General features: G+C 46.3%; 1 protein-coding gene and 1 long non-coding RNA gene across 4 annotated transcripts in view; one reads left to right on the forward strand and one right to left on the reverse strand.

Annotated features, from left to right (window-relative positions):
* Nucleotides 1-3,714: 3,714 nt before the first annotated feature.
* On the reverse strand, nucleotides 3,715-9,016 carry LOC122465300. 2 transcript variants are annotated; one of them, XR_006290039.1, is made up of 4 exons: nucleotides 8,649-9,016; nucleotides 4,627-5,205; nucleotides 3,953-4,103; nucleotides 3,715-3,775 (listed from the first exon to the last, which is right to left on the reverse strand). It is a non-coding gene; the product is annotated as an uncharacterized LOC122465300 (long non-coding RNA). The 2 variants fall into 2 exon arrangements; XR_006290037.1 differs by lacking the exon at nucleotides 3,715-3,775 and having other exon boundaries at nucleotides 3,884-4,103; nucleotides 4,939-5,205.
* A 586-nt stretch (nucleotides 9,017-9,602) lies between these two features.
* The window catches only part of SREBF2 (sterol regulatory element binding transcription factor 2), a 38,081-nt gene continuing 23,644 nt past the window's right edge, over nucleotides 9,603-24,039 (forward strand). The window contains exons 1-5 of one of the 2 annotated variants that reach the window (XM_007053324.4): nucleotides 9,603-9,891; nucleotides 15,405-15,788; nucleotides 16,905-17,086; nucleotides 22,216-22,356; nucleotides 23,320-23,541. In XM_007053324.4, coding sequence (XP_007053386.2) covers nucleotides 9,810-9,891; nucleotides 15,405-15,788; nucleotides 16,905-17,086; nucleotides 22,216-22,356; nucleotides 23,320-23,541 — 1,011 coding nt within the window. In that variant the 5' untranslated portion in view covers nucleotides 9,603-9,809. Of the gene's footprint in view, nucleotides 9,892-15,404; nucleotides 15,789-16,904; nucleotides 17,087-22,215; nucleotides 22,363-23,319; nucleotides 23,542-24,039 lie in introns of both variants that reach the window. The other variant, XM_007053325.4, reaches the window with a different exon arrangement.

Here is a 24,039-nt window from a genome sequence, read left to right on the forward strand (position 1 = left end):
GAAAGGATGGGGCTCCAGGAACCAACATTCAGGTATTATTTTGTCCTGCAGTAGCATCCAGGAGCCTGAGCTGGGGACTAGGACCCCATTGTGCTAGGCGTTGTACAAACAGAAGAAAAAAAGATGGTCCCTACCCCAAAGAGCTTACAGTCTAAGTATAATCATAGAATCATAGAATATCAGGGTTGGAAGGGACCTCAGGAGGTCATCTAGTCCAACCCCCTGCTCAAAGCAGGACCAATCCCCAATCAAATCATCCCAGCCAAGGCTTTGTCAAGCCTGACCTTAAAAACTTCCAAGGAAGGAGATTCTACCACCTCCCTAGGTAACGCATTCCAGTGTTTCACCACCCTCTTAGTGAAAAAGTTTTTCCTAATATCCAACCTAAACCTCCCCCACTGCAACTTGAGACCATTACTCCTTGTCCTGTCCTCTTCTACCACTGAGAATAGTCTAGAACCATCCTCTCTGGAACCACCTCTCAGGTAGTTGAAAGCAGCTATCAAATCCCCCCTCATTCTTCTCTTCCGCAGACTAAACAATCCCAGTTCCCTCAGCCTCTCCTCATAAGTCATGTGTTCCAGACCCCTAATCATTTTTGTTGCCCTTCGCTGGACTCTCTCCAATTTATCCACGTCCTTCTTGTAGTGTGGGGCCCAAAACTGGACACAGTACTCCAGATGAGGCCTCACCAATGTCGAATAGAGGGGAACGATCACGTCCCTCGATCTGCTCGCTATGCCCCTACTTATACATCCCAAAATGCCATTGGCCTTCTTGGCAACAAGGGCACACTGCTGACTCATATCCAGCTTTTTGTCCACTGTAACCCCTAGGTCCTTTTCTGCAGAACTGCTGCCTAGCCATTCAGTCCCTAGTCTGTAGCTGTGCATTGGGTTCTTCCGTCCTAAGTGCAGGACCCTGCACTTATCCTTATTGAACCGCATCAGGTTTCTTTTGGCCCAATCCTCCAATTTGTCTAGGTCCCTCTGTATCCTATCCCTGCCCTCCAGCGTATCTACCACTCCTCCCAGTTTAGTATCATCTGCAAATTTGCTGAGAGTGCAATCCACACCATCCTCCAGATCATTTATGAAGATATTGAACAAAACCGGCCCCAGGACCGACCCCTGGGGCACTCCGCTTCATACCGGCTGCCAACTAGACATGGAGCCATTGATCACTACCCGTTGAGCCCGACAATCGAGCCAACTTTCTACCCACCTTATAGTGCATTCATCCAGCCCATACTTCTTTAACTTGCTGACAAGAATACTGTGGGAGACCGTGTCAAAAGCTTTGCTAAAGTCAAGAAACAATACATCCACTGCTTTCCCTTCATCCACAGAATCAGTAATCTCATCATAGAAGGCTATTAGATTAGTCAGGCATGACCTACCCTTGGTGAATCCATGCTGACTGTTCCTGATCACTTTCCTCTCGTGTAAGTGCTTCAGGATTGATTCCTTGAGGACCTGCTCCATGATTTTTCCGAGGACTGAGGTGAGGCTGACTGGCCTGTAGTTCCCAGGATCCTCCTTCTTCCCTTTTTTAAAGATTGGCACTACATTAGCCTTTTTCCAGTCATCTGGGACTTCCCCCGTTCGCCACGAGTTTTCAAAGATAATGGCCAATGGCTCTGCAGTCACATCCGCCAATTCCTTTAGCACTCTCGGATGCAACTCGTCCGGCCCCATAGACTTGTGCACGTCCAGCTTTTCTAAATAGTCCCTAACCACCTCTTTCTCCACAGAGGGCTGGCGATCTGCTCCCCATGTTGTGATGCCCAGCGCAGCAGTCTGGGAGCTGTCCTTGTTAGTGAAGACAGAGGCAAAAAAAGCATTGAGCACATTAGCTTTTTCCACATCCTCTGTCACTAGGTTGCCTCCCTCATTCAGTAAGGGGCCCACACTTTCCTTGGCTTTCTTCTTGTTGCCAACATACCTGAAGAAACCCTTCTTGTTACTCTTGACATCTCTTGCTAGCTGCAGCTCCAGGTGCGATTTGGCCCTCCTGATTTCATTCCTACATGCCTGAGCAATATTTTTATACTCTTCCCTGGTCATATGTCCAACCTTCCACTTCTTGTAAGCTTCTTTTTTATGTTTAAGATCCGCTAGGATTTCACCGTTAAGCCAAGCTGGTCGCCTGCCATATTTACTATTCTTTCGACTCATCGGGATGGTTTGTCCCTGTAACCTCAACAGGGATTCCTTGAAATACAGCCAGCTCTCCTGGACTCCTTTCCCCTTCATGTTAGTCCCCCAGGGGATCCTACCCATCCGCTCCCTGAGGGAGTCGAAGTCTGCTTTCCTGAAGTCCAGGGTCCGTATCCTGCTGCTTACCTTTCTTCCCTGCGTCAGGATCCTGAACTCAACCAACTCATGGTCACTGCCTCCCAGATTCCCGTCCACTTTTGCTTCCCCCACTAATTCTTCCCTGTTTGTGAGCAGCAGGTCAAGAAAAGCTCCCCCCCTAGTTGGCTCTTCTAGCACTTGCACCAGGAAATTGTCCCCTACGCTTTCCAAAAACTTCCTGGATTGTCTATGTATTGCTCTCCCAGCAGATATCAGGAAAATTAAAGTCACCCATGAGAACCAGGGCGTGCGATCTAGTAGCTTCTGCGAGTTGCCGGAAGAAAGCCTCATCCACCTCATCCCCCTGGTCCGGTGGTCTATAGCAGACTCCCACCACTACATCACTCTTGTTGCTCACACTTCTAAACTTAATCCATAGACACTCAGGTTTTTCTGCAGTTTCATACCGGAGCTCTGAGCAGTCATACTGCTCCCTTACATACAGTGCTACTCCCCCACCTTTTCTGCCCTGCCTGTCCTTCCTGAACAGTTTATAACCATCCATGACAGTACTCCAGTCATGTGAGTTATCCCACCAAGTCTCTGTTATTCCAATGACATCATAATTCCTTGACATCACCAGGACCTCCAGTTCTCCCTGCTTGTTTCCAAGGCTTTGTGCATTTGTATACAAGCACTTGAGATAACCTGCTGATCGCCCCTCCTTCTCAGTATGAGGCAGGAGCCCGCCCCTCACAGACGTCCCTGCCTGTGTTTCCTCCCGGTATCCCGCTTTCCCACTTACCTCAGGGCTTTGGTCTCCTTCCCCCGGTGAACCTAGTTTAAAGCCCTCCTCACTAGGTTAGCCAGCCTGCTCGCAAAGATGCTCTTCCCTCTCTTCGTAAGATGGAGCCCATCTCTGCCCAGCACTCCTCCTTCATGAAACACCGTCCCATGGTCAAAGAATCCAAAGCCTTCTCTCCGACACCACCTGCGTAGCCATTCGTTGACTTCCACGATCCGACGGTCCCTGCCCCGTCCTTTTCCTTCCACGGGGAGGATGGACGAGAACACCACTTGCGCCTCAAACTCCTTTATCCTTCTTCCCAGAGCCACGTAGTCCGCAGTGATCCGCTCAAGGTCATTCTTGGCAGTATCATTGGTGCCCACGTGGAGAAGCAGGAAGGGGTAGCGATCCGAGGGCTTGATGAGTCTCGGCAGTCTCTCCGTCACATCACGAATCTTAGCCCCTGGCAAACAGCAGACTTCTCGGTTTTCCCGGTCAGGGCAGCAGATAGATGACTCAGTCCCCCGGAGGAGAGAGTCCCCGACCACCACCACCTGCCTCCTTCTCTTGGGAGTGGTGGTCGTGGAACCCCCCATCTCAGGACAGTGCATCTCATGCCTTCCAACCAGCGGAGTCTCCTTCTGCTCCCTTCCCTCAGACGTATCATCTGGTCCACTCTCCGCATTAGTACCTGTGGAGAGAACATGAAAGCGGTTAGTTACCTGTGTCTGCGTTGCTGAAACCCGGACATCCCTCCTTCTTCTTCTGGAGGTCACAAGACAAGAGACGATGGGTAGAGAGAGAGGGAGGGGAATAACAGCAAACAAGACAATATTGATCAGCATGACAGGAAGTGTTCTCAGCTCACCAGCAGCCTGTTGGCAAGTTTTTTGTAGGCATCAGCAAAAGAGTTTCCAAGAGGGAACTGGAGGTGGACAGTGAGGTGATCTTGCAGATGTTTATGGGGCTCTGGTTCCACGTGTGAGGGGTAGTACAGGCGAGAGCAAGGAGGTGATTGTCTGGAAAATGAAACAAGCGGACAATGAAGGCCGGAAGAATGGAAGCAGAAGTTGACATCTCATAGTGAATGAGAGACAATAGCGAGGGTGGGGATAGGCTATAAAGGTATTTGATGATGGTGCCCAGCTGCTGTAGCAGCTTGGGTTATGATTGCCTCTGAGCCCACAGATGAAATAAGACTATGCCTGATCACTACTAGCCTGATTTGTCAGAGGTGCTGAATACCCACAACTGGCACTGATTTAATGGAATCTACGGGAGCTCAGCACCTCTGAAATGCAGGTCCCCAATGGTTGGGACCAAGGCAAATAAAGCAGCTGTTGGAAGTGGTGCTCTCCTTCCCACGCTTGGTACTGACCTTATGTCCCAGCATGGTGCTTTGGTTGTGCTGCTGGAGGCACCATCTTTTGACTGGATAATGAAATGGAGACCTGAGTGTGTGGGGTCACTGAAGATCTGATGACACTCTTGCAAAAGCAGGGATACAAATCCCTGGTCAAATTTCAATTTGGGCTAATTTACCTTTGCCTCTCAAGCCACTCCTGGCATCTGAGCGGGCTACAGGTGGCCAGATCCTTCAGAGCCTGGGTGCAAGGGGGATGGAGGAAGACTCTCCCATGTGAGGTGGGCCACTGCTTGCAGCCCCCTCCAAAATCTGTACTGCAGCAAAGATGCACGATTTGATACAACAGACAGCTTCATGAGTGCCAGCCCTCTGAATGACAGCTCTTCCAACAGCCAAGCATATGGCCAGCTAGTTCTGTTGCTTGCTTCTACTACTGTCATAGTTGGAGATGGAAGGGGACAGGAAGGCCTGACAGAGTATTTGTTTACCAAGAAGGTATATAGGCTAGAAAGCAATGAGCAGGACCAACAGTCAGCAGCGATGGCACAGCCCCCCGTTCTTGAATCTCAGCTGTTCAGTTGTGATCCTCTCCTCCTGGTGGTGTGTTGATAGAAAACTTGGAAGCGCTGGGGAGGCGCAAGCCCATTCCAATTCTCTGTATCTGACTTTCCACCAACATGCGTTTGCTCAGAGGATGCCACGAGCAGCACTCCACAAATTCCCTCATTGGAATCCAATCTCTCATGGGTTGGTAACTGGTTAAAAGATAGGAAACAAAGGGTAGGAATAAATGGTCAGTTTTCAGAATGGAGAGAGGTAAATAGTGGTGCCCCCCAGAGGTCTGTACAGGGATGAGTCCTATTCACCATATTCATAAATGATCTGGAAAAAGGGGTAAACAGTGAGGTGACAAAATTTGCAGATGATACAAAAGTACCCAAGATAGTTAAGTCCCAGGCAGACGGCGAAGAGCTACAAAAGGATCTCACAAAACTGGGTGACTCAGCCACAAAATGGCAGATAAAATTCAGTGTTGATAAATGCAAAGTAATGCACATTGGAAAACATAATCCCAACTATACATATCAAAAGATGGGGTCTAAATTAGTTACCACCACTCAAGAAAGATCATGGAGTCATTGTGGATAGTTCTCTGAAAACATCCACTCAATGTGCAGCGACAGTCAAAAAAGCAAACAGAATGTTGGGAATCATTAAGGGATAGAAAATAAGACCGAAAATATCGTATTGCCTCTTTATAAATCCATGGTATGGCCACATCTTGAATACTGCGTGAGATGTGGTCACCCCATCTCAAAAAAGATATATTGGAAGTGGAAGAGGTTCAGAAAAGTGCAACAAAAATTATTAGTGGTATGAAGCATCTGCCATATGAGGAGAGATTAATAAGACTGGGACTTTTCAGCTTGGAAAAGAGAAGACTAAGGGGGGATATGATAGAGGTCTATAAAATTATGACTGGTGTGGAGAAAGTAAATAAGGAAGTGTTATTTACTCCTTCTTATAACACAAGAACTAGGGGGTCACCAAATTAAATTAATAGGCAGCAGGTTTAAAACAAAAGGAAGTATTTTTTTCACACAACGCACAGTCAACCTGTGGAACTCCTTGCCAGAGGATGTTGTGAAGGTCAAGACTATAACAGGGTTCAAAAAAGAACTAAATAAATTCATGAAGCATAGGTTCATCAATGGCTATTAGCCAGGATGGGCAGGAATGGTGTCCCTAGCCTCTGTTTGCCAGAAGCTGGGAATGGGCGAAAGGGGATGGATCACTTGATGATTACTTGTTCATTCCCTCTGGGGCACCTGGCATTGGCCACTGCCGGAAGACAGGATACTGGGCTAGATGGACCTTTGGTTTGACCCAGTATGGCTGTTCTTATGTTCTTTTTGCCTCCTGGGACACGATGCAGAGGAGTTGGGAAGACAGATGAGAAGGAGCAGTTGCAAATGACTGAATATAGGATCACCTTTTGAAAAACATTCAGATCCTTTGTCTTAGAGGGTCTCATTTTTGCATAGCTACTCATGTTACAGATTGGTTGCTCCACTCTGCAAGGGAAGAGGTTTGCCTGGTAAGATTTCTGTCTCCTTGCTCTGGTCAAACATAGTCCATCTGCAGTGCTGAGAATCCATGGGTAGGAATTCATTTTGGAAATGTCTCCATTCACGCGTCTTGTGCTAACGGCTGGTTTTGCAGGGTTAAATTTCAGCTGTGTCATATACAGGGAATGGGGTGGTTATGCCACCTGGTGGTGTGATCACCTCACATCTTATATTCTACTAAGCAGAGTTGGGTCTGGTCTGGAAAGTAGTTGGATGGGAGACTTCTCAGGAAAATCCACGGTGTTGCAGGAAGTATTATTTGTAATTGATGGTGGTCATTCTTTAGAGTCTATACTAAACCAGTGCCCCAGAATAGCGCTAGAAGAGCAGTGTTGCGGTTGTCTTTCAGATGGCACACAAACAAAGAGGCTCTAAGTTCTAATGAGCATCAGAACTCTAAACAGACCCCATGGCCCTTTCCATAAAAGTAGGGGTGGTAGCCCCAATGGTCTGGCTAAATTTTAATTGGGAAGTTACATTCTGCTGATCAAAATGTCTCCCGACAATTTCAATTGGATGCTATTGTCTTCACTCCTTGTCCTGCACTGTTGTGTAAAGCTGCTATTAAATGCCTGCTCTGTTTCACTATTAATTATTGTTACTATTTTTTTCATATAGTGCCATAAGCTTATGCAGCACTTTACTTCTAGATCAATGTTTTCTACCCACAGAACTGACTCTCAAACTATGACCAACACAACGCACAGGCAACGATTCAGGATGGGGAGGGTGTGGTGATTATTAATGAGGAAGAGGGAGGAGAGATGCCTGACGAGGACGACAGGGATATAGTAGGAAAGAAGGATATAGAACTGTGGGGGGAGAAGGAGAGAATACAGAAAAAGGAACAGTAAACTGAGAGGACTGGGAAGAGTTTAGATGGTGGGTGGGGAGTTGCTAAGGGAAAGTGAGAGCAGAGGTGTAGGTGGGGAATTACATAAGGCCTTGCATATTAACATGAGCTTGAATTGGATGTGTTGAGGCAGGAAGCCACAAGAAAAAGAAGGCATCACTATGGAGCAGAAGGAGACAAAGATGACATTACTAGTGGTATTTTGGACATGCTGAAGAGGAGAAGGTTACAACAATAAGGGCAAGAACTGACCATGACTTTAATGATGGGAACAGAAAGGAAAAGGAGGATTCTGGTGATAATTAAGAGGAAGAAGTGACAGGACTTAGCGAGAGCCTAAGTGGTGAGTGTGTTCCTGGGAACATGAGGGAAAAGGCAGATTAGAAAAGATCAGAGGCAGTGAACTGAATGTGGTTAGACTCCATAGAAAAAGGGGTCTTAGCGAAGAAGACGATCCAGCATGAGAGCGCTGAATTAGACAGAAGAGGAGCTGTGACAGAAGGGAGAGCTAGGGAGGAGAGCCAGGAGAATGGAGTGATTCATAATACAAAGGCTGCAGTGAGGTAAAGGAGCCTGGAAAGAGGTTTTTAATTATATAGAGGACGTGTATTTCAGGACCTATGGGAGGCCCGTGTGGAATGCACCATGACCAGGTGAGGCACAGGCAGCTGCATGACGCTGGTTTAACCTTAACCGGGTAGAGGGCCTAATGTTCTTCTTCTTCTACTCTAGTGAAACCCCAATGTACTATTGCCAGCCCCAGACATTCAAAGATCATGAGTCAGGTCCCAAAAAATCACAGAGATTGGCTTTAAAATAACGAGAATTAAAAAAATAATACTTAAATTTGACTTCTGGTTTCTGAGCCTTTAGGAGCACTCAGGCACAGGCGCCAGCTTCCTCATTTCCCCCAGTGGTTGCTAGATCTTTGCTCTGCCCCAGGCCCTGCCCGACTCCACCCCTAACCCCAAAGCCCCACCCCTGCCTCCCCCACCTTTTCCTGCCCCCGCTCCATCCCCTCCCCTCCAGCATCTCCTGCACCCCACTGTTCGGGAGGCAGGGGAGGAGCTGATTGGCAGGGCCGCCGGTGGGTGCTGAGCACCCACTATTTTTCGCCATAGGTTCTCCAGCCCCAGAGTACCCATGGAGTCAGCATCTATGCACTCAGGTCACATTTGCAATATTTTCTCTGCTACCAGGAGGGCTAGAAACTTACCCTTTTTATATGAAAGCTGAAATTCTCACAATCACTTGCCTCCAGGATCTGGGGCAGTAAGTAAAACACCAAATATTATGAGATTCATAATAAAAATCGAGTAAATGGGCAACAAGATGACCTCTGACTGCACTGGAATTATTCTTCATTTCCGGTAGTTTTCACTGCAGCATTAACTTGGGTGATTGGCACCCGAATTAGCCTAGCCTGGGCAAGAGCAGCCATGCTGAAAAACCATATCCAAGCTATTGTGTCTTTACTGGTGCTGCACTGTGGTAGCTCTTGCCAGGTGGGCATGTTACTGGGCCAAAATTACCCTGTTGGCATTATATTGCGGGCCTGACTTGAGATTTTTGAATGCTTCAGATTGACAATACATCTGTGCCTCTCGCCTGCCTTGCCATTCCCCCGTCCCTCGCCCACCCCTTCACCTTCCCCATCCCTCGCCCTCACCACACCTGCGCCCCCCTCGCCATCACCACACCCGCTGTGCCCCCTCCCTCTCCCACTCCCTCCCCTTCCCTGTCACCACACCAGCTGCCCCCCACCGTCACCACACCCGCTGCCCACCCCCCTCGTCACCACACCGGCTACCCACCTCCCCTTCCCTGTCACCACACCAGCTGCCCCCCACCGTCACCACACCCACTGTTCCCCTTCCCTCACCACACCCGCTGCCCACCCCCCTCGTCACCACACCGGCTACCCACCTCCCCGTCCCCGTCCCCGTCCCCGTCCCCGTCCCTCTCCCTCTCCCTCTCCCTGTCACCACACCCGCTGCCCTCCAGGCCACTTCGCCCTTGTCCCAGATTCGTCCTGTCTCTTTAAATCCTACTTCGGACTGATGACTAATCAGCGTTCTGTCCCCGCCCCCTTATGAATATTCCACCTGGGAAGGAGGCAGGGCTCGGCCCCGTATGCTAATCGCAGCTGCTGATCGCTGACGTGCAATCACACCACGAGCCGCCTCGCCCGCTGATTGGCCGGAGGAGACCTGGTCTCATTGACAACAAACCGAGGAAGCGCGCGGCCCTGGCGCCTGGCACGCAGGTGGGGGCGGGGCTGGGGCTGGCCTAAGATGGAGGCGGCAGCGGCGGCGGGTGCTGGGAACCTGGGCTGAGGCGGTGCCCAGGCGGGGGCGGGCTCGTGCGCGGAGCCGGGATGGAGACCCGCGAGCTGGGTATGGAAGCCATGGAGACCCTGACCGAGCTGGGGGACGAGCTCACGCTGGGAGACATCGACGGTGAGAGCGGGGAGTCCGCAGGGCAGGGAGCCCGGGCTGTGCCCGCCCCTCGGGGGGGGTGCCTGGAGGTGGTGCGCACACTGCATAAATCACCTGTGGAACTCCTTGCCAGGGGATGTTGTGAAGGTCAAAAGTGTAAGGGGGTTAAAAAGAAGAAGTAGATAAGTTCATGAAGGATCGGTCAATCAAGGGTTGTTAGGCAGGGATGTAACCCCATGCATTAGGGGACCCTAAACCTCTGATTGCTAGAAGCTGGGACTGGATAACAGGGGTTGATCACTCCATAATTGCCTTATTCTCTGTGTGTCTCTTGGTGCTCTGGTACCGGCCACTGTCAGAAGACGGGCTACTGGGCTAGATGGATCATTGGTCTGACCCAGCATGCCATCTCTTATGTTCTTATGTGGTAGGTGTATGGGGGGGCACTGACATAAGCCCAGGCTCTGCCCAGCTCACTGGGCGGTACACCAAGGGGCACTACCATGTGTGTGGAGATAGGTGCTGATGTGTGACTGGGCTGTGGTTGCTTCTGGTGGTGGCCTCAGCATGTGTGATTTCAAGTTTTGCCCACTCCTCTCTAAGGTATGTAGTGGGTGTATGGCCAGCTTGTGCCCCCCTCCCCTTTCTCTGATGGGGAGAGTGATGTGTGTGGCAGCTTAAGCCTGTGTCTTCCTCCACAGAATAGCTGGCAGGGGAATGAAATGTGTGGGGTTCAGTAATGCACATGTGGCCATCCACTCTGGGATGTGTAGCATAGGTGTGACGCACATGTGGCAAGCCTGTGATCACCTGCACAGTATCTAGCAGGGCAAAATCATTCAGTAGACTTGCAGGGTGCTTGGTAAAACTTGCGCCTTTAGATATGTCACGTCCTCTTATGATATGTATATGATGTGCATTGTGAGGCCACCCCTGCAGTCCTGGATACATGTGCCTGCCTAGACAACATTTATGTACCCACCTAGGAATGTCTGTCTGTTATAGATATGAGTCACGTGTGGTGAAACTGTCCCCATCCCACCCCAGGCAGGCATGCAATGTGTGTGTCCTATTCATTGGTCTTCCCATGATGTGCCTGCAGCATCCTGTGTGCCTCCATGTGAAACAGTACTGACATGAAGAAACGGAGGACTTATGGCACCTTAGAGACTAATTTCAGAGTAACAGCCGTGTTAGTCTGTATTCGCAAAAAGAAAAGGAGGACTTGTGGCACCTTAGAGACTAGGTGCCACAAGTCCTCCTTTTCTTAGAGACTAACAAATTTATTTGAGCATAAGCTGTCGTGAGCTACAGTTCAGCTAGCATGGTAGCTGCACCCTAGAAATCTGCTTTCTGTTAGTGTCAGGGGACTTCCTTAGGGGATAGAGGTGTGCCTGCTTGCTTTCTTCCTGTATCCCTACTGACTACCTTGTTGTGTTATGGGTGTGTAGAATGTCTCTCAGAGCAGCATGTATACCAATCTGTCAGTTTAAGACACTTATTTAAGAGTTTACAGTGTGGAACTCTCTATCTAAAAATGCTGCTACTTTGATGTGTGGGAGCAGTCCTGTCACTTGCTGAACAATCTTGTTTAACTTGTACCCGCTGTGTTTTTTTTAATGTTTTTCAAGGGACTGACTCACTCACTGTGAGTGGTGCTTAGATACCCGGGTGGTGAGTGTAGTATAGGAACCTATATGGAACATATTAGAATAGTGCCCTTTCATTCTGGGACAGGTGCTCTGTCCCAGGTCTAGTAGGTCCTGTCCCTTTTTTCTAGTTCTTGTTTTTGGCTTCTTGGCAGTACTACCCAGCAGTAATAGGGATTACAAATATCTTTCTTAGAATCAAAGAAATTAGAGATGGAAGAGCCCAATTAAATCACGTCTTTTATCCCAGCACCACCCTTGCTGAAATCAAGGCTTGGCTGTTTCCAACAGCATATTCCCCAGGGCTTTTTCAAAGTCAGTTTCAAATGACTCAAGTGATTTGGCTTCCACTAATTGCTATGAGAGGTCATTCTACAGATCATGTACCTTACTGTTAGAAAAGTTTTCCCTTTGTTCAGTTTCATCTTGTTGCTCCTTGTTACATCTCTTTGGATCACTCTAAACATTTCTACCTCTTTCTTACTGTTTATACTCTTCATGTTTTTAGAGAACTCAGATGGTGGGGCAGTGCTGGAGAGGATGGGATTCTACTTTCCAGCAACCTGGGGCAACCAAAAACTTAGCTTCAACAAATGAGAGCTACTTACTTACTGCTTGACAGACAGCTCTTGTTGATTCCCCAGGGGTTGAAAATGAAAACTGACCTGCAAAAGACAGTGGAGATTTGCCAACGTGGCCTGATATTGGGCTAACTGCCTTTCCTTGCTTTGCTCACCAGTTGTGCCCTTGGGTGCATGAGGCTGAGGCGGTGGGTGTCTAATGGGTGCAACACAGGATTGAGTCAGATGTCCTTGAGTAATAACTGCAACTAATTTGCAGTGTAGCCTTGGACAAATCAGTTATTGTTTCTCTCTGCTTCCCAGTCTGTAAAATGGGGGTCATATTCTTATCTTACAAGATTGTGGTAAGGCTTAATTACAGTAATTAATGGTTATGATGTACCCTGAAGATTGAGTTACTCCGTGCGAGTAATAAATAATATATGCTCTCCCTGAGGAGCTGCATGGGATGCTACTTACAGCTTGGACACTGAGGCAGGAGGCAAATTCTAATCAGTCTGCAGTCAGTGTTCTGGTTGCACTCATGTTTATGTTCAGTTCAAAGCAAAGGAGAAGCTTATCAGGGAGGGAAGGGAAGCCCAGGAGCCTTTCTTCCTTCAACAAATTGTGGTTCTATGTGCCTAGCCACTGATTTCCACCAGCTCAGTGGTTTGACTTTCTTTAAAACTTGGCAGCAAAGGTGATGTTTAATGTTCATTTCTATTAAATACAAAAAATTATTTGACTAGATTATTTAAAATTAAATTTGAAATTGACTGATATATTTTTAAAAATAAACCTGTATTTATTTAAATAAAAAACCAAAATTCTGGTCACCATCCGAGGAGGAGACAGAAACATAATTCAAGTGTTGGACTAGTTCTTTGCATTTGTTTAATTAGTAAAGAGCTCAGCTTCTTTACTGATGTGATTGTGGTATTAAATCATGGGTGGACTCAATGTCACAACATTTTGTTGACATTTTATTGGTACAGGGTTGCCTAGAACTGTGTTCTGTAGTAACTTGTCTTGTTCCTCTTTAGTGGTTCACTCCTTTCAAACACATAAGGGCATACATAATCTTTGCAAAATAAGAGGTTCATCATTTAATTGCTAGCTGTTGGCAGCCTTCCATATTCCTGAAATCTTATTTTCTGGCTTTTGCGGTTTGCGTGGTTATTTTGCAGGTTTCCTCTCTCCTTCTTTGCTTTGGCAAATAGGTTTTAGGAGGGAGCGTTGTCAGCTGGCTTTGTGTTTCTTACAATTCTTTGTATTTTATTCTCCTTATTGTACTACTACTAGCAAAGCTATATAGTTTCTGGAAAATGTGTTTGTTCCATATGCAGCCAAATTTCCTGAAATTCATCCTTTGGGGTTTTTTTGTTTTTGACTTTTTGGTCAAATTCACGTTAGGCAGCACTTGGTTACTAATAAAAGTGGGATTTGACTTGTTGATGAAGCAATATATTTGTAAACAAAAAACTCCTAAGATTCCAAGTCAGTAACTTCAGAAATTGTGAATAAATGCTCTTTAATACAAAACAGTTGAAAATTAGCTCCTAAATAGGAACTACCGTGCCGGAACAAAACCTTGTCCAATTTAGACCTGTTTCCTGCCTCCAATAATAGCAGCTGATGAATTTTTCAGAGGAAACTGAAAAGCCTTGTTGTGTAAGACTACAGTGATAAGCATGGTGGGTATTTTATTCCTGACCCCAGCTGGTGATCAGTTTGACAGCTTATGAGGATAAATATCTTTTGTCATTTTATCCACGTTAGCACCAATGTAGATGTTTTCCTTATTTACAAATGTTTAATTTTCTTGACATTTTCCTACATCCTTCAGTAGTATTTTGTGACAGGTTCATTGTATGCTGCATAAAAACGTATGTCCTTCATTCATTTGGCCAAAACCACAGTTAGTTTGATAAGTCTTTTGCCCCATCTGGTAGCTGTTTCCCTCAGATAGCTGATGTGCGGATGGAAAGTAAATTATTGGGCCTCTTGCAGCCGAAGTAACATCAACATATTCTTGATGTATAACTAGGCGGGGGGGGGGGTGGAATCTGTTTGGGCCTCCCAGACTTGACAGTTTTTTTTCTTTAAAATAGATTATCCTCACTCTTGGGGATTTATCCCATCAATTTGCTGATATGCCCATTGGGTAGAAGTGAGACAGATTAATATGGTAAAAGGCATAGAGGATGCAAAGGTGCTGGATAATATTTACTTGCTTTTCTGCCATGGAGGCTGTGAAAATTAATTAGTTAATATGTATGTGGCATTTTGGAGGAGTGAAGTCCTATATAAATGCAGAGTATTAAGAGCTCTTCTGCTGTGTCTGTACAAACTGAGCCAACATCTTATGAAGAGCTCTCTTTTCCCCTACACTCCTCCCTAGCCACCAAGGCAGCCTTATGGACGTATTGCACTCTGCAGGATAAAATGTAAGGATCTCTAGGTTTAGATCATTTTAGGGAGCAGCGCTGCTTTCATTTCTAATGTATTTTTCTTTGTTCCCATTGTTAATGGATCAATGCTTGCATTAGATTAATGATTGCTGTAGAACTCTAGCCTGGTTAGAAGGGACATGTATTGCAGGAGATCATGAGGCATGTTTATTTTTAAAATAAACACCTTTTTAAAAAAAAAAGAAAATCTAAGAACTAAATGTGGGCATTGCTTCCTCTCACCAAAGCCCTGTAGGATGATGGTTCCGCTAGGTTTTTCTCTTTCCCTTAGGTTTAAACTTTAACTTAAGCCGAATTCTTGTCCAAATTTCCCCACTTCTGAGGTGCTTATTGAGACAACTACCGTTTATTCCTTTACGCTCCCCTAAAAGCTTGGTGGGAGAGTAACTGCTGGGTGGTGCTCTGCAATTGTTTTGTTCCTATATCACATCTGATTGCCTCAGAAGGCTGCTGTGTTAAAATGTGGGTTTTTGTAATGTGGGTTTTTGTAATGTCTGCGCTCATTTTGGAGATGGCTTTATTAATTCTTATTGGCGTGGGAGTTGCGGAACAGGCTGCAGTCAGACTCCGCATGGGTAGGTGCTGTTGCAGACTCTTCTTATGCAGCTCTTCTGTGTCTCGCTCCTGACTGTAGCAACCTCCTCCCCACCACTGTTCTAGATGTGACCCCTTGCTGTCTGCAAATACTACTGTGTGTTTGTGTCATGTAGCCTCTCCTATTGCAGTCTTGGATCACCCTGAACCTCTGTCCCCTCCCTCCCACACTCACATAAGCTTCTGAACCTGACCTAATGATGGTGGAGGAATGGAGCAGTATGAGGATAGCACTTAAAATGTTTTCTTATTCTTTTTAGAGATGCTGCAGTTCGTCAGCAACCAGGTCGGGGAGTTTCCGGATCTGTTTTCAGAGCAGTTATGTGGCACCTTCCAGAGCAGTGGTGGAGGTAGTGCTGGTGGAACCTTGGACCATCCACTGCAGAGCTCATACAGCCAGGCACAGCTGCAGTCCTTCCCATCCACCGCTGCCTCTCCCCAACTCCAGCCTGTGCAAGTCAAAGTGCCCCAGGCAACAGCACCTGCCCCTCAGCGATCTGCACCCCTCCTTCAGCCTCGTCCCCAGCTCCAGCCCCAGCTCCAACAGCAGACTGTGATGATTACTCCAACTTTCAGCTCTGCTCCCCAGACCAGGTTCATTCAGCAACCGCTAATATACCAGAATGCAGCCACGAGTTTTCAAGGTAGTGCCTGGGGGCTCAGAACACTGTATTTTTTATTTTGTAGTCATGAAAAAGAGCTAACCTTCAAAGAAAACTTAGGCATGATGGCTCTAGAGGATGCTGTTTGCCCAGTAATTCTAATTTATGACCTGGTCTTTGGGAAATCACTTGTATTACATGAAGAGTTTCAATCTAAATGAAGTGTACTTTCACTCAGATTCAATGGGCAAGACAGGAAAACTCTAGTGTATGGGTTTCTAACTCTTTTCATATGATCTACTTGTGACCCATCTCCACTTGCTCACCTCAAACGTGGCCGCACAGTCCTTTGCATTGGCTTCTTAGGGGGGCTTTGTAGATGCTGCTTTAGGAATTATGTCATAGTTTACTTTTGTAGTGCTCCTAGCTGTGGGAGCAAAGGATAAACCCAGGACCTGAACTCTCATTCTCTCCCGTATGGCAGTATGTTTTGCCACTAGAAGGTTGAGCTGTCTTCCCTCTGTGACTGTATCCAGGGCAATAAAATAAGGGACTAAGGCGTGTGGTATGAGAGTTCAGGTACTCAGAGTAATGCTTTAGGTGAGTAGGGGCACTTCCCAGAAGGTTTAATTGGAACACATCTGACCTTAGTGCCTGGGAGCCCTAGTCATGGACCAGGACCCCCCTGAGCAAGGTGCTGGACAAACACAGAACAAAAAGCTCCTGCCCCGGGGGGGCTAAAATAATAATAATAATGAGCTCTCATTAAGTTCTCTATTGCATAGGCATTGGGTTCTGTTTTCATTTCAGGCGCTAAGAGCTGATGCAAGGATAAGTCACGTGGAGTACTAATGGCAGCATTGTAGGGAAGGCCGGGCCAGAGACTCTGTTATAACTGAAGTGTTCAGCAGACAGAAGGGTGCCCAACCTCTTCCTCCCATGCTCTTGCCATTCAGCTGCTCCCAACTGGTCCCCAGTGCATCCCAGATTCTTTTGTGCTAGGTCCAGTGCCATTAAGGGAATTGTGTGATAGTTCACAAGGTGGTGGTGGTGCCAGGAGTTACCTACTAAGCCGTTTACAGACTTCTTGGGCGTCACAACCTCCAGACTGAGAGCCTGTCTGCTGTGCTATCCCTCACATCTTTTTCTCCTTTTCAGTGCTTCAGCCTCAAGTTCAGAGTCTGGTGACGTCCTCCCAAGTTCAGCCAGTGACCATCCAGCAGCAGGTGCAGACTGTGCAGGCTCAGAGGGTGTTCACGCAGGCTGCCAATGGCACCATCCAAACGCTAACCCCTGCCACAGTCCAGACAGTAGCTGCTCCTCAGGTCCAGCAAGTTCCAGTAAGTAAAAATATGGAATACGCAAAGAAGGGAGTGTCTAGTGCCCTCAGCAAATGCAGTTGTGGAGGGCACAATTTGCAGAACTTCAGGGATCCCCAGGATCCATCGAGGAAGATATTGCAGGAGCAGGCTTGGTTGCTTGACTGATCCAAGGATGGGGTGTGCCGCGTGGGGCTAGCTGAGGCTTAGTTGCTTGATTGGTGCTGGGCTTACTCTGGGATCCTGAGTTGTTGGGTGTGGAAAGTGATTCTAACAAATCTTTCTGTTTAAAAAAAACCCAAAAAAAACATCTTTATTTAACCCAGACAAAGGAGCTCCTTACTGTGAACATACCACTTGGAATATCTGTCCTGTCACATAGCACGATTAGATGTAGCACTGGGCAAACTTCACAAGGTTCTGTTTGACTAAGCATCTAAAAGTCTGGCTGAATAGTTATGTTATCCTGTATGTCTAAGTTGCTTTGGTCAGCCAAACCAGACTGGAAATCTCATGCTAGCAGTCTTTTATGGTAGATTTCTAATTCTTCCTACTTCTGGTTAGGCTGCCAATAACATGTCTGCTTCTTCTATTCTTGTTAAAATTTCACCGATGCAGCTATTAGAGCCTTTTCCACTGTGGACTTCTGCTATATGGAACATCTTCCTGTATTTCTCTGCTGCTTCATCTCCTATCAAATCTTTTGAAAATATACCCACAAGAGTAAAGGGATCTGTTTTCTCCCTTTGCTATTATGTGAAGTGCTTCACCGTAGGGTATACACTGTGTATGAAAGAGATTACTGAGGTTAAGCAAAACTGTATCATGCCATTTCTTGTCCCACCCAGGATCAGGGATGGTGAAACAGCTGCAAAAATGGAAAAGCAAAGAAGAATATTTAGGGTGAAGGGTAACCACCGTTTACTGTTGGCTTCAGTTTGAGTGAAGTTTGGGTTAACTGGTTATTTCAGCCAAATGAGGTTGTCATAAATATAAAGGGAAGGATAAACACCTTTAAAATCCCTCCTGGCCAGAGGAAAAATCTTCTCACCTGTAAAGGGTTAAGAAGCTAGGATAACCTCGCTGGCACCTGACCAAAATGACCAATGAGGAGACAAGATACTTTCAAAAGCTGGGAGGAGGGAGAAAAACAAAGGGTCTGTGTCTACCTGTGTGATGCTTTTGCCGGGGACAGAAAAGGAATGGAGTCTTAGAATTTAGTAAGTAATCTAGCTAGATATGCGTTAGATTGATTTCTTTAAATGGCTGAGAAATTAAGCTGTGCTGAATAGAATGGATATTCCTGTCTATGTCTTTTTGTAACTTAAGGTTTTGCCTAAAGGGATTCTTTATATTTTGAATTTAATTACCCTGTAAGGTATTACCATCCTGATTTTACAGAGGTGATTCTTTTTTACTTTTTACTTCTATTAAAATCCTTTTCAGAAACTGAATGCTTTTTCATTGTTCTTAAGATTCAAGGGTTTGGGTTTGTGGTCACCTATGCAAATTGGTGAGGATTTTTACCAAACCTTCCCCAGGAAGTGGGCTGCAAGGGTTGGGAGGATTTTGGGGGGAAAGATGTTTCCAAACAATGCTTTCCTAATAAACCCAGATAAACGTTTGGTGGTGGCAGTGGAAGTCCAAGGGCAAAGGGTAAAATAGTTTGTACCTTGGGGAAGTTTTAACCTAAGCTGGTAAAAGCAAGCTTAGGAGGTTTTCATGCAGGTCCCCACATCTGTACCCTAGAGTTCAGAGTGGGGAAGGAACCTTGACAGAGGTAAAACCTGATTTTAATCCTCAGGCGATAGGTGAGAATAATGGAATCCTAGAAGAGACCTCAAGAGGTCATTGAGTCCAGCACCCTGCAAGACCAAGTACACCTAGACCATCCCAGACAGGTGTTTGTATAATCTGTTTTTAAAAATCTCCAATGATGGGGATTCCACAGCCTCCCTTGGAAGCCTGTTACAAAGCTTCATTACTAAGAAAACCTTTTTAACTATAAGGGTATCTAATGTAAATCTCTCTTGCTGCAGATTAAGCCCATTACTTCTTGTCCTACTTTCAGAGGACACGGAGAACAATTGACCACCATCCTCTTTAAAACAGCCCTTAACCTATTTGAAGGCTGTTATCAGGATCTCCTCAGTCATCTTTTCTCAAGACTAAACATGCCCAGTTTTTGAACCTTTCCTCATAGGTCAAGTTTTCTAAGCCTTTTATCATTTTTGTTGCTCTCCTGTGGACTTTGTCCACATCTTTCTTAAAGTATGGCACCCAGAGCTGGATGCAGTACTCCATCTGAGACCTCACCACTGCCAAGTAGAGCAGAACAGTTACCAAATGCTATTAGACTTTTTCACAATTGCACCACATTGTTGACTCCTCTTCCATTTGTCATCCATTATACCGTCCAGATCCTTGTCAGAAGTACGATCACTCAGCTAGTTATTCCCTATTCTGAAGTTGTGCATTTGATTTTTCCTTAGTGTAGTAATTTGCATTTGTCTTTACTGAATTTCATCTTGTTGATTTCAAAACAATTCTCTAATTTGTCAAGTTTGTTTTGAATTCTAATCCTGTATGCCAAAAGCGCTTGCAGCCACTCCCAGCTTGGTGTCGTCTGCAGATTTTATAAGTTTACTTTCTACACCATGAAACAAGTCATTAATGAAAATATTGAGTTGTATTGGACTCAGGACTGACCCCTGTGGGACCCCACTAGGTACACCTCTTTATTTTGACACCAAATGGTTGATAACTACTCTCTGAGTACAGTCTTGCAACCAATTGTGCACCCACGTTAGAGTAATTTTGCCTAGTTTGCTCATGAGAATGTAATGTTGGACTGTGTCAAATGCCTTACTAAAATCAAGCTATTCCACATCTACAGCTTTCCCCTATCTTAGTCCAGTGACCCTGTCAAAGAAGGAAATAAGGTTGGTTTGGCATGTTCTTGACAAATGGCATGGTTCTTCACAAATTCCATGCTGGGTATACGTATAACCCATTATCCTTTAGATCAGAGGTGGGCAAACTACAGCCCATGGGCCACATCCGCCCTGCGGGACCATCCTTCCTGGCCCTGGAGGCTCACCCCTCCCCCTCTCTTGCAGCCTCAGCTCACTGCGCCAGTGGTGTAATGCTCTGGGCAGCGGGGCTGCAGAGCCCGGCCTGACCCGGTGCTCTGTGCTGCGTGGCTGCCTATCCTGGTGCAGCCGCGCCACCAGCCGCTGGTGCTCCAGGCAGCGTGGTAAGGAGGCGGGGGGGTTTGGATAGAGGGCAGGGGAGTTCGGGGGATAGTCAGGAGCTGGGGGTGTGGATAGGGGTCGGGGCAGTCAGAGGGTGGGGAATGGGGGCAGGGGTCCCGGGGGGGGGCAGTCAGGAAGGAGAGAGGGTTGGATGGGGCAGCCGGGGGGCAGTCAGGGGCTGGGGGTCCGGGGGCGATCAGGGGACAAAGTGGGGTGTTGGATGGGGCAGGGGTTCCTGGGGGCTTGCAAGGTATCAGTTAGGCTGACTGGTCTATAATTCCCCAAGACCTCTTTGTTCCTCTTTTTAAAGATAGGTACTGTTTGCCCTTCTCCAGTCCACTGGGATCTCACTCATGCTCCAAGAATTCTTGGAGCGTATGACTGGCAACTGTTCAGAAATTGATTCAACTAGTTCCTTAAGGACCTTAGAGTGAATTTCATCAGGCCCTGCTGACTTGAATACATCTAACTTATCTAAATATTCTTGAACCTGTTCTTTCCCTATTTTGGCTTGCATTCCTTCCCCCTTGTCAGTATTATGTTGAGTATCTGGTCACCATTAACTTTTTAGTGAAAACTGGAGCAAAATAGGCATTAAACTTCTCAGCTTTCTTGATGTCCCCACTTATTAGCTCTCCTTCCCTGCTAAGAAGAGGACCTACATTTTCCTTTGTCTGTCTCTTGCTCCTACTGTGTCTGAAGAACCTCTTCTTACTGCCTTTTATGTTCCTTGCTAGTGGAATTCATTCTGTGCCTTGACTGTTCTGATTTTGTCTCTACATGCCTGTGCTTTCTTTGTTGTACTCTTCCCTAGCAATTTGTCCATGTTTCCATCTTTTTTTTTTTTAGGATTCCTTTTTGATTTTTCAGGTAATTAAAGAGGTCCTGGTGGGCTGTATTGGCCTCTCTCGCTATTCTTCCTATCTTTTCTTTGCATTGGGATAGTTTTCAGTTGTGACTTTAACATTCTCTCCTTGAGAAACTGCCATATCACTTGAACTCCTTTAGATTGTCTTCCCATGGGACGTTACCTACCTGTTCTGAGTTTGTTAAAATCTGCTTCTTTCAAGTCCATTGTCCTTGTTCTGCTGCTCTCATTCCTTCCTTTCCTTAGACTCATGAATCTCTCATTTCATGATCACTTTTCACCCAAATTACCTTCCACCTTTAACTCCACAATGAAACCCTCCCTGTTGATGAGAATCAAATCTAAAATGGCTGCCCCTCTTATGTCCTCCACTTTCTGAAATAAAAAGTTATCTCCAGTACGTTCCAGGAGCTTACTAGAGATTTTGTGTGTTGCTGTATTACTTTAACTACTTAGACATTTGTTGGAAAAGACCTCCACCACTATCAGGCTTGTGTTTTGGATATTTGTTTGTTCACCACCACCACCACCACATCCTCCTGACTTGGTGGTCTGTAATACCACCAGAAATGATGTGTTCAAGCCAGGTGGCTGCCAGAGGCTGTCTAACCCTGTTAGGTAGTGAGTGCTCCCCCCAGTAAAATCGGGTATGTTCTCAGGGGAGCCAGTTATAGGTGCAGCCATTCAGAGAGGAGACTTAGGCCCACCCTTTTACTTTTGCATGTCAATTTCCCCATAGAAATTGACATGACTTGAAAACCAGAGGCCGTCTTGTTCCTCCCTTTCCCATCTTCCAGGTTTGCGTACAGGTTGTCTCATTGTGGAGTTTGTGTTGACTTCTGACGTTTGGAGAAAGTCCTGGTGGTGTGGGGTGAGGGAAATAGGGTTTACGGACCCCGGGCTTTTGCTACCTACCAACTCTTCATGCAGTCGGATAGGTCTGTTATGTGACAGGTTTGTGGTTACTGGAGATGGAGATGTATTTCCTGATGCTCACCTGCTGTGTTCCCATATTCTGTAACCCCTAGGTCCTGGTCCAGCCTCAGATCATAAAGACAGATTCTCTTGTCTTGACAACTTTGAAGGCAGATGGCAATCCAGTTATGGCTGCAGTTCATAATCCGGCCCTCACTACACTGACCACCCCTATTCAGACAACGGCACTGCAGGTACCGGTATGAACCTTTCCTCTAAGTTGTTGCCTCTCTCTTAAGTGTTTGTTAGTGCTCTCCATGAGTGACAATGGGAGGGAGTTGGAGTGTTATACTGGTCATGCCCAAGATGAGGAATAGCCTCTCTCTTCCACCAAGGCTACATATGCAGTTTGTGCATTTTTGGCAGTGTCTGCTGACCAGAGAGCAAAGGCCAAGGGTAGACTCCTGTTTACCTTTTTCCTGCATTAGCTGGAGAGGAACATGACCAAATAATCTACTGCCATTTTAAAGCTCCGTGGAACAGGAGAGCACTCATAATTACAAGGTAGCAAACTTAAAATAGCTCAAAGAAACCTTAATGAACACTCAAACTTGCTACTACTGGATACTGTTGAGGCAAAAGGCATGGTAAATTTCAAAAACAGATGTCTCTGTGAACAGCATCCTCAGTGACACTTAACTGTAATAGCGATTGCAGGAACTGTCAGGCATGCTTCATGGAACAGAAGCCTTGGGCCATACTTGTTAGCTGGTGGAATTGTGTGTTTTTTCTCTTCTCCCACAAAGGGATTCTCAAAGAGCTTTATTTCTCATTGTATGAAGGTAGCTTTGGAGATCCATTGGTTAATACAAAGGATTCCGGGATCCAGCAGGATCCTGGGTTTGTTTTTCACATCTTCAAATGAAAGTGGCTCAATCCTGGTGAAAAGTCTTAGGTCAGCAATCCTGGAGAATGAAGTACTTTCTCTCCATACAAATATTGGCACGGCCGATGGCATTGCTCTACTAATGTGTCTTATCCTCGACTTGGGGATGGGGTGTGTACTGAGGTGAGGGGGGTGTATTTCCTTGGTCTTTGTAACCCTTTTATTTCCTGGTTCCACACTTCATTTTTCAGACTCATTTTTCTAATGTGGCACATATATCGTGTGTAACTTGGCTGTTCCTAGTAATGCTGTTTGTTTGCTGCCTTTTTAGACCTTGGTTGGCAGCAATGGGACCATTTTGACCACGATGCCCATGGTGATGGGACAGGAAAAGATGCCCATCAAACAGGTGCCTGGTGGGGTCAAGCAGCTGGAACCGCCCAAAGAAGGAGAGAGGAGGACGACCCATAACATAATTGAGAAGCGCTACCGGTCATCTATAAATGACAAGATCATTGAGCTGAAGGACCTGGTCATGGGAACAGATGCCAAGGTAAAGAGATGAAAGCTGCTGTCATTAAGCTTGTGTGGTCTGCATCCCCCTCACCTCCAGATGTTAGATAAGAAGAATACTGCTTGACTGCTTCGCTGGTGAGACCTTAGCTGGTACAAGCTATTAGTAATAGTTGGTTTTAATAATATTAATTTTATTGGGATAGTAGACTGTCAAGGAAAACCCATGAATAAGAATACTACTGGCTCAGTGTTCCATGATGATGCTGGGGCACTGTTGCTGGAAACTGAGGTAACAAAACACATAACCTAACCTGTCTTGGAGGTTAAAGATCCCCTGGGCCCTTTGTAAGAGTTAGCTGTGTTAAATAACTCTCTGGCCAAATTCCAACCTGGCTAACTACATTGTTACACCTTTCCCCAGTAGTTTCAATAGGTTATTCTTTGCTTCCTTTCTTAACTGTACTGTGCTGTTAAGTAGCTTCCTGGAAGTGGCTGCGTTTCCCTGATGGGTAGATGAATCCTATAAACTGTCTCA

Source organism: Chelonia mydas, chromosome 1 (genome assembly GCF_015237465.2).
Source record: "Chelonia mydas isolate rCheMyd1 chromosome 1, rCheMyd1.pri.v2, whole genome shotgun sequence".
Classification (NCBI taxonomy): domain Eukaryota; kingdom Metazoa; phylum Chordata; order Testudines; family Cheloniidae; genus Chelonia; species Chelonia mydas.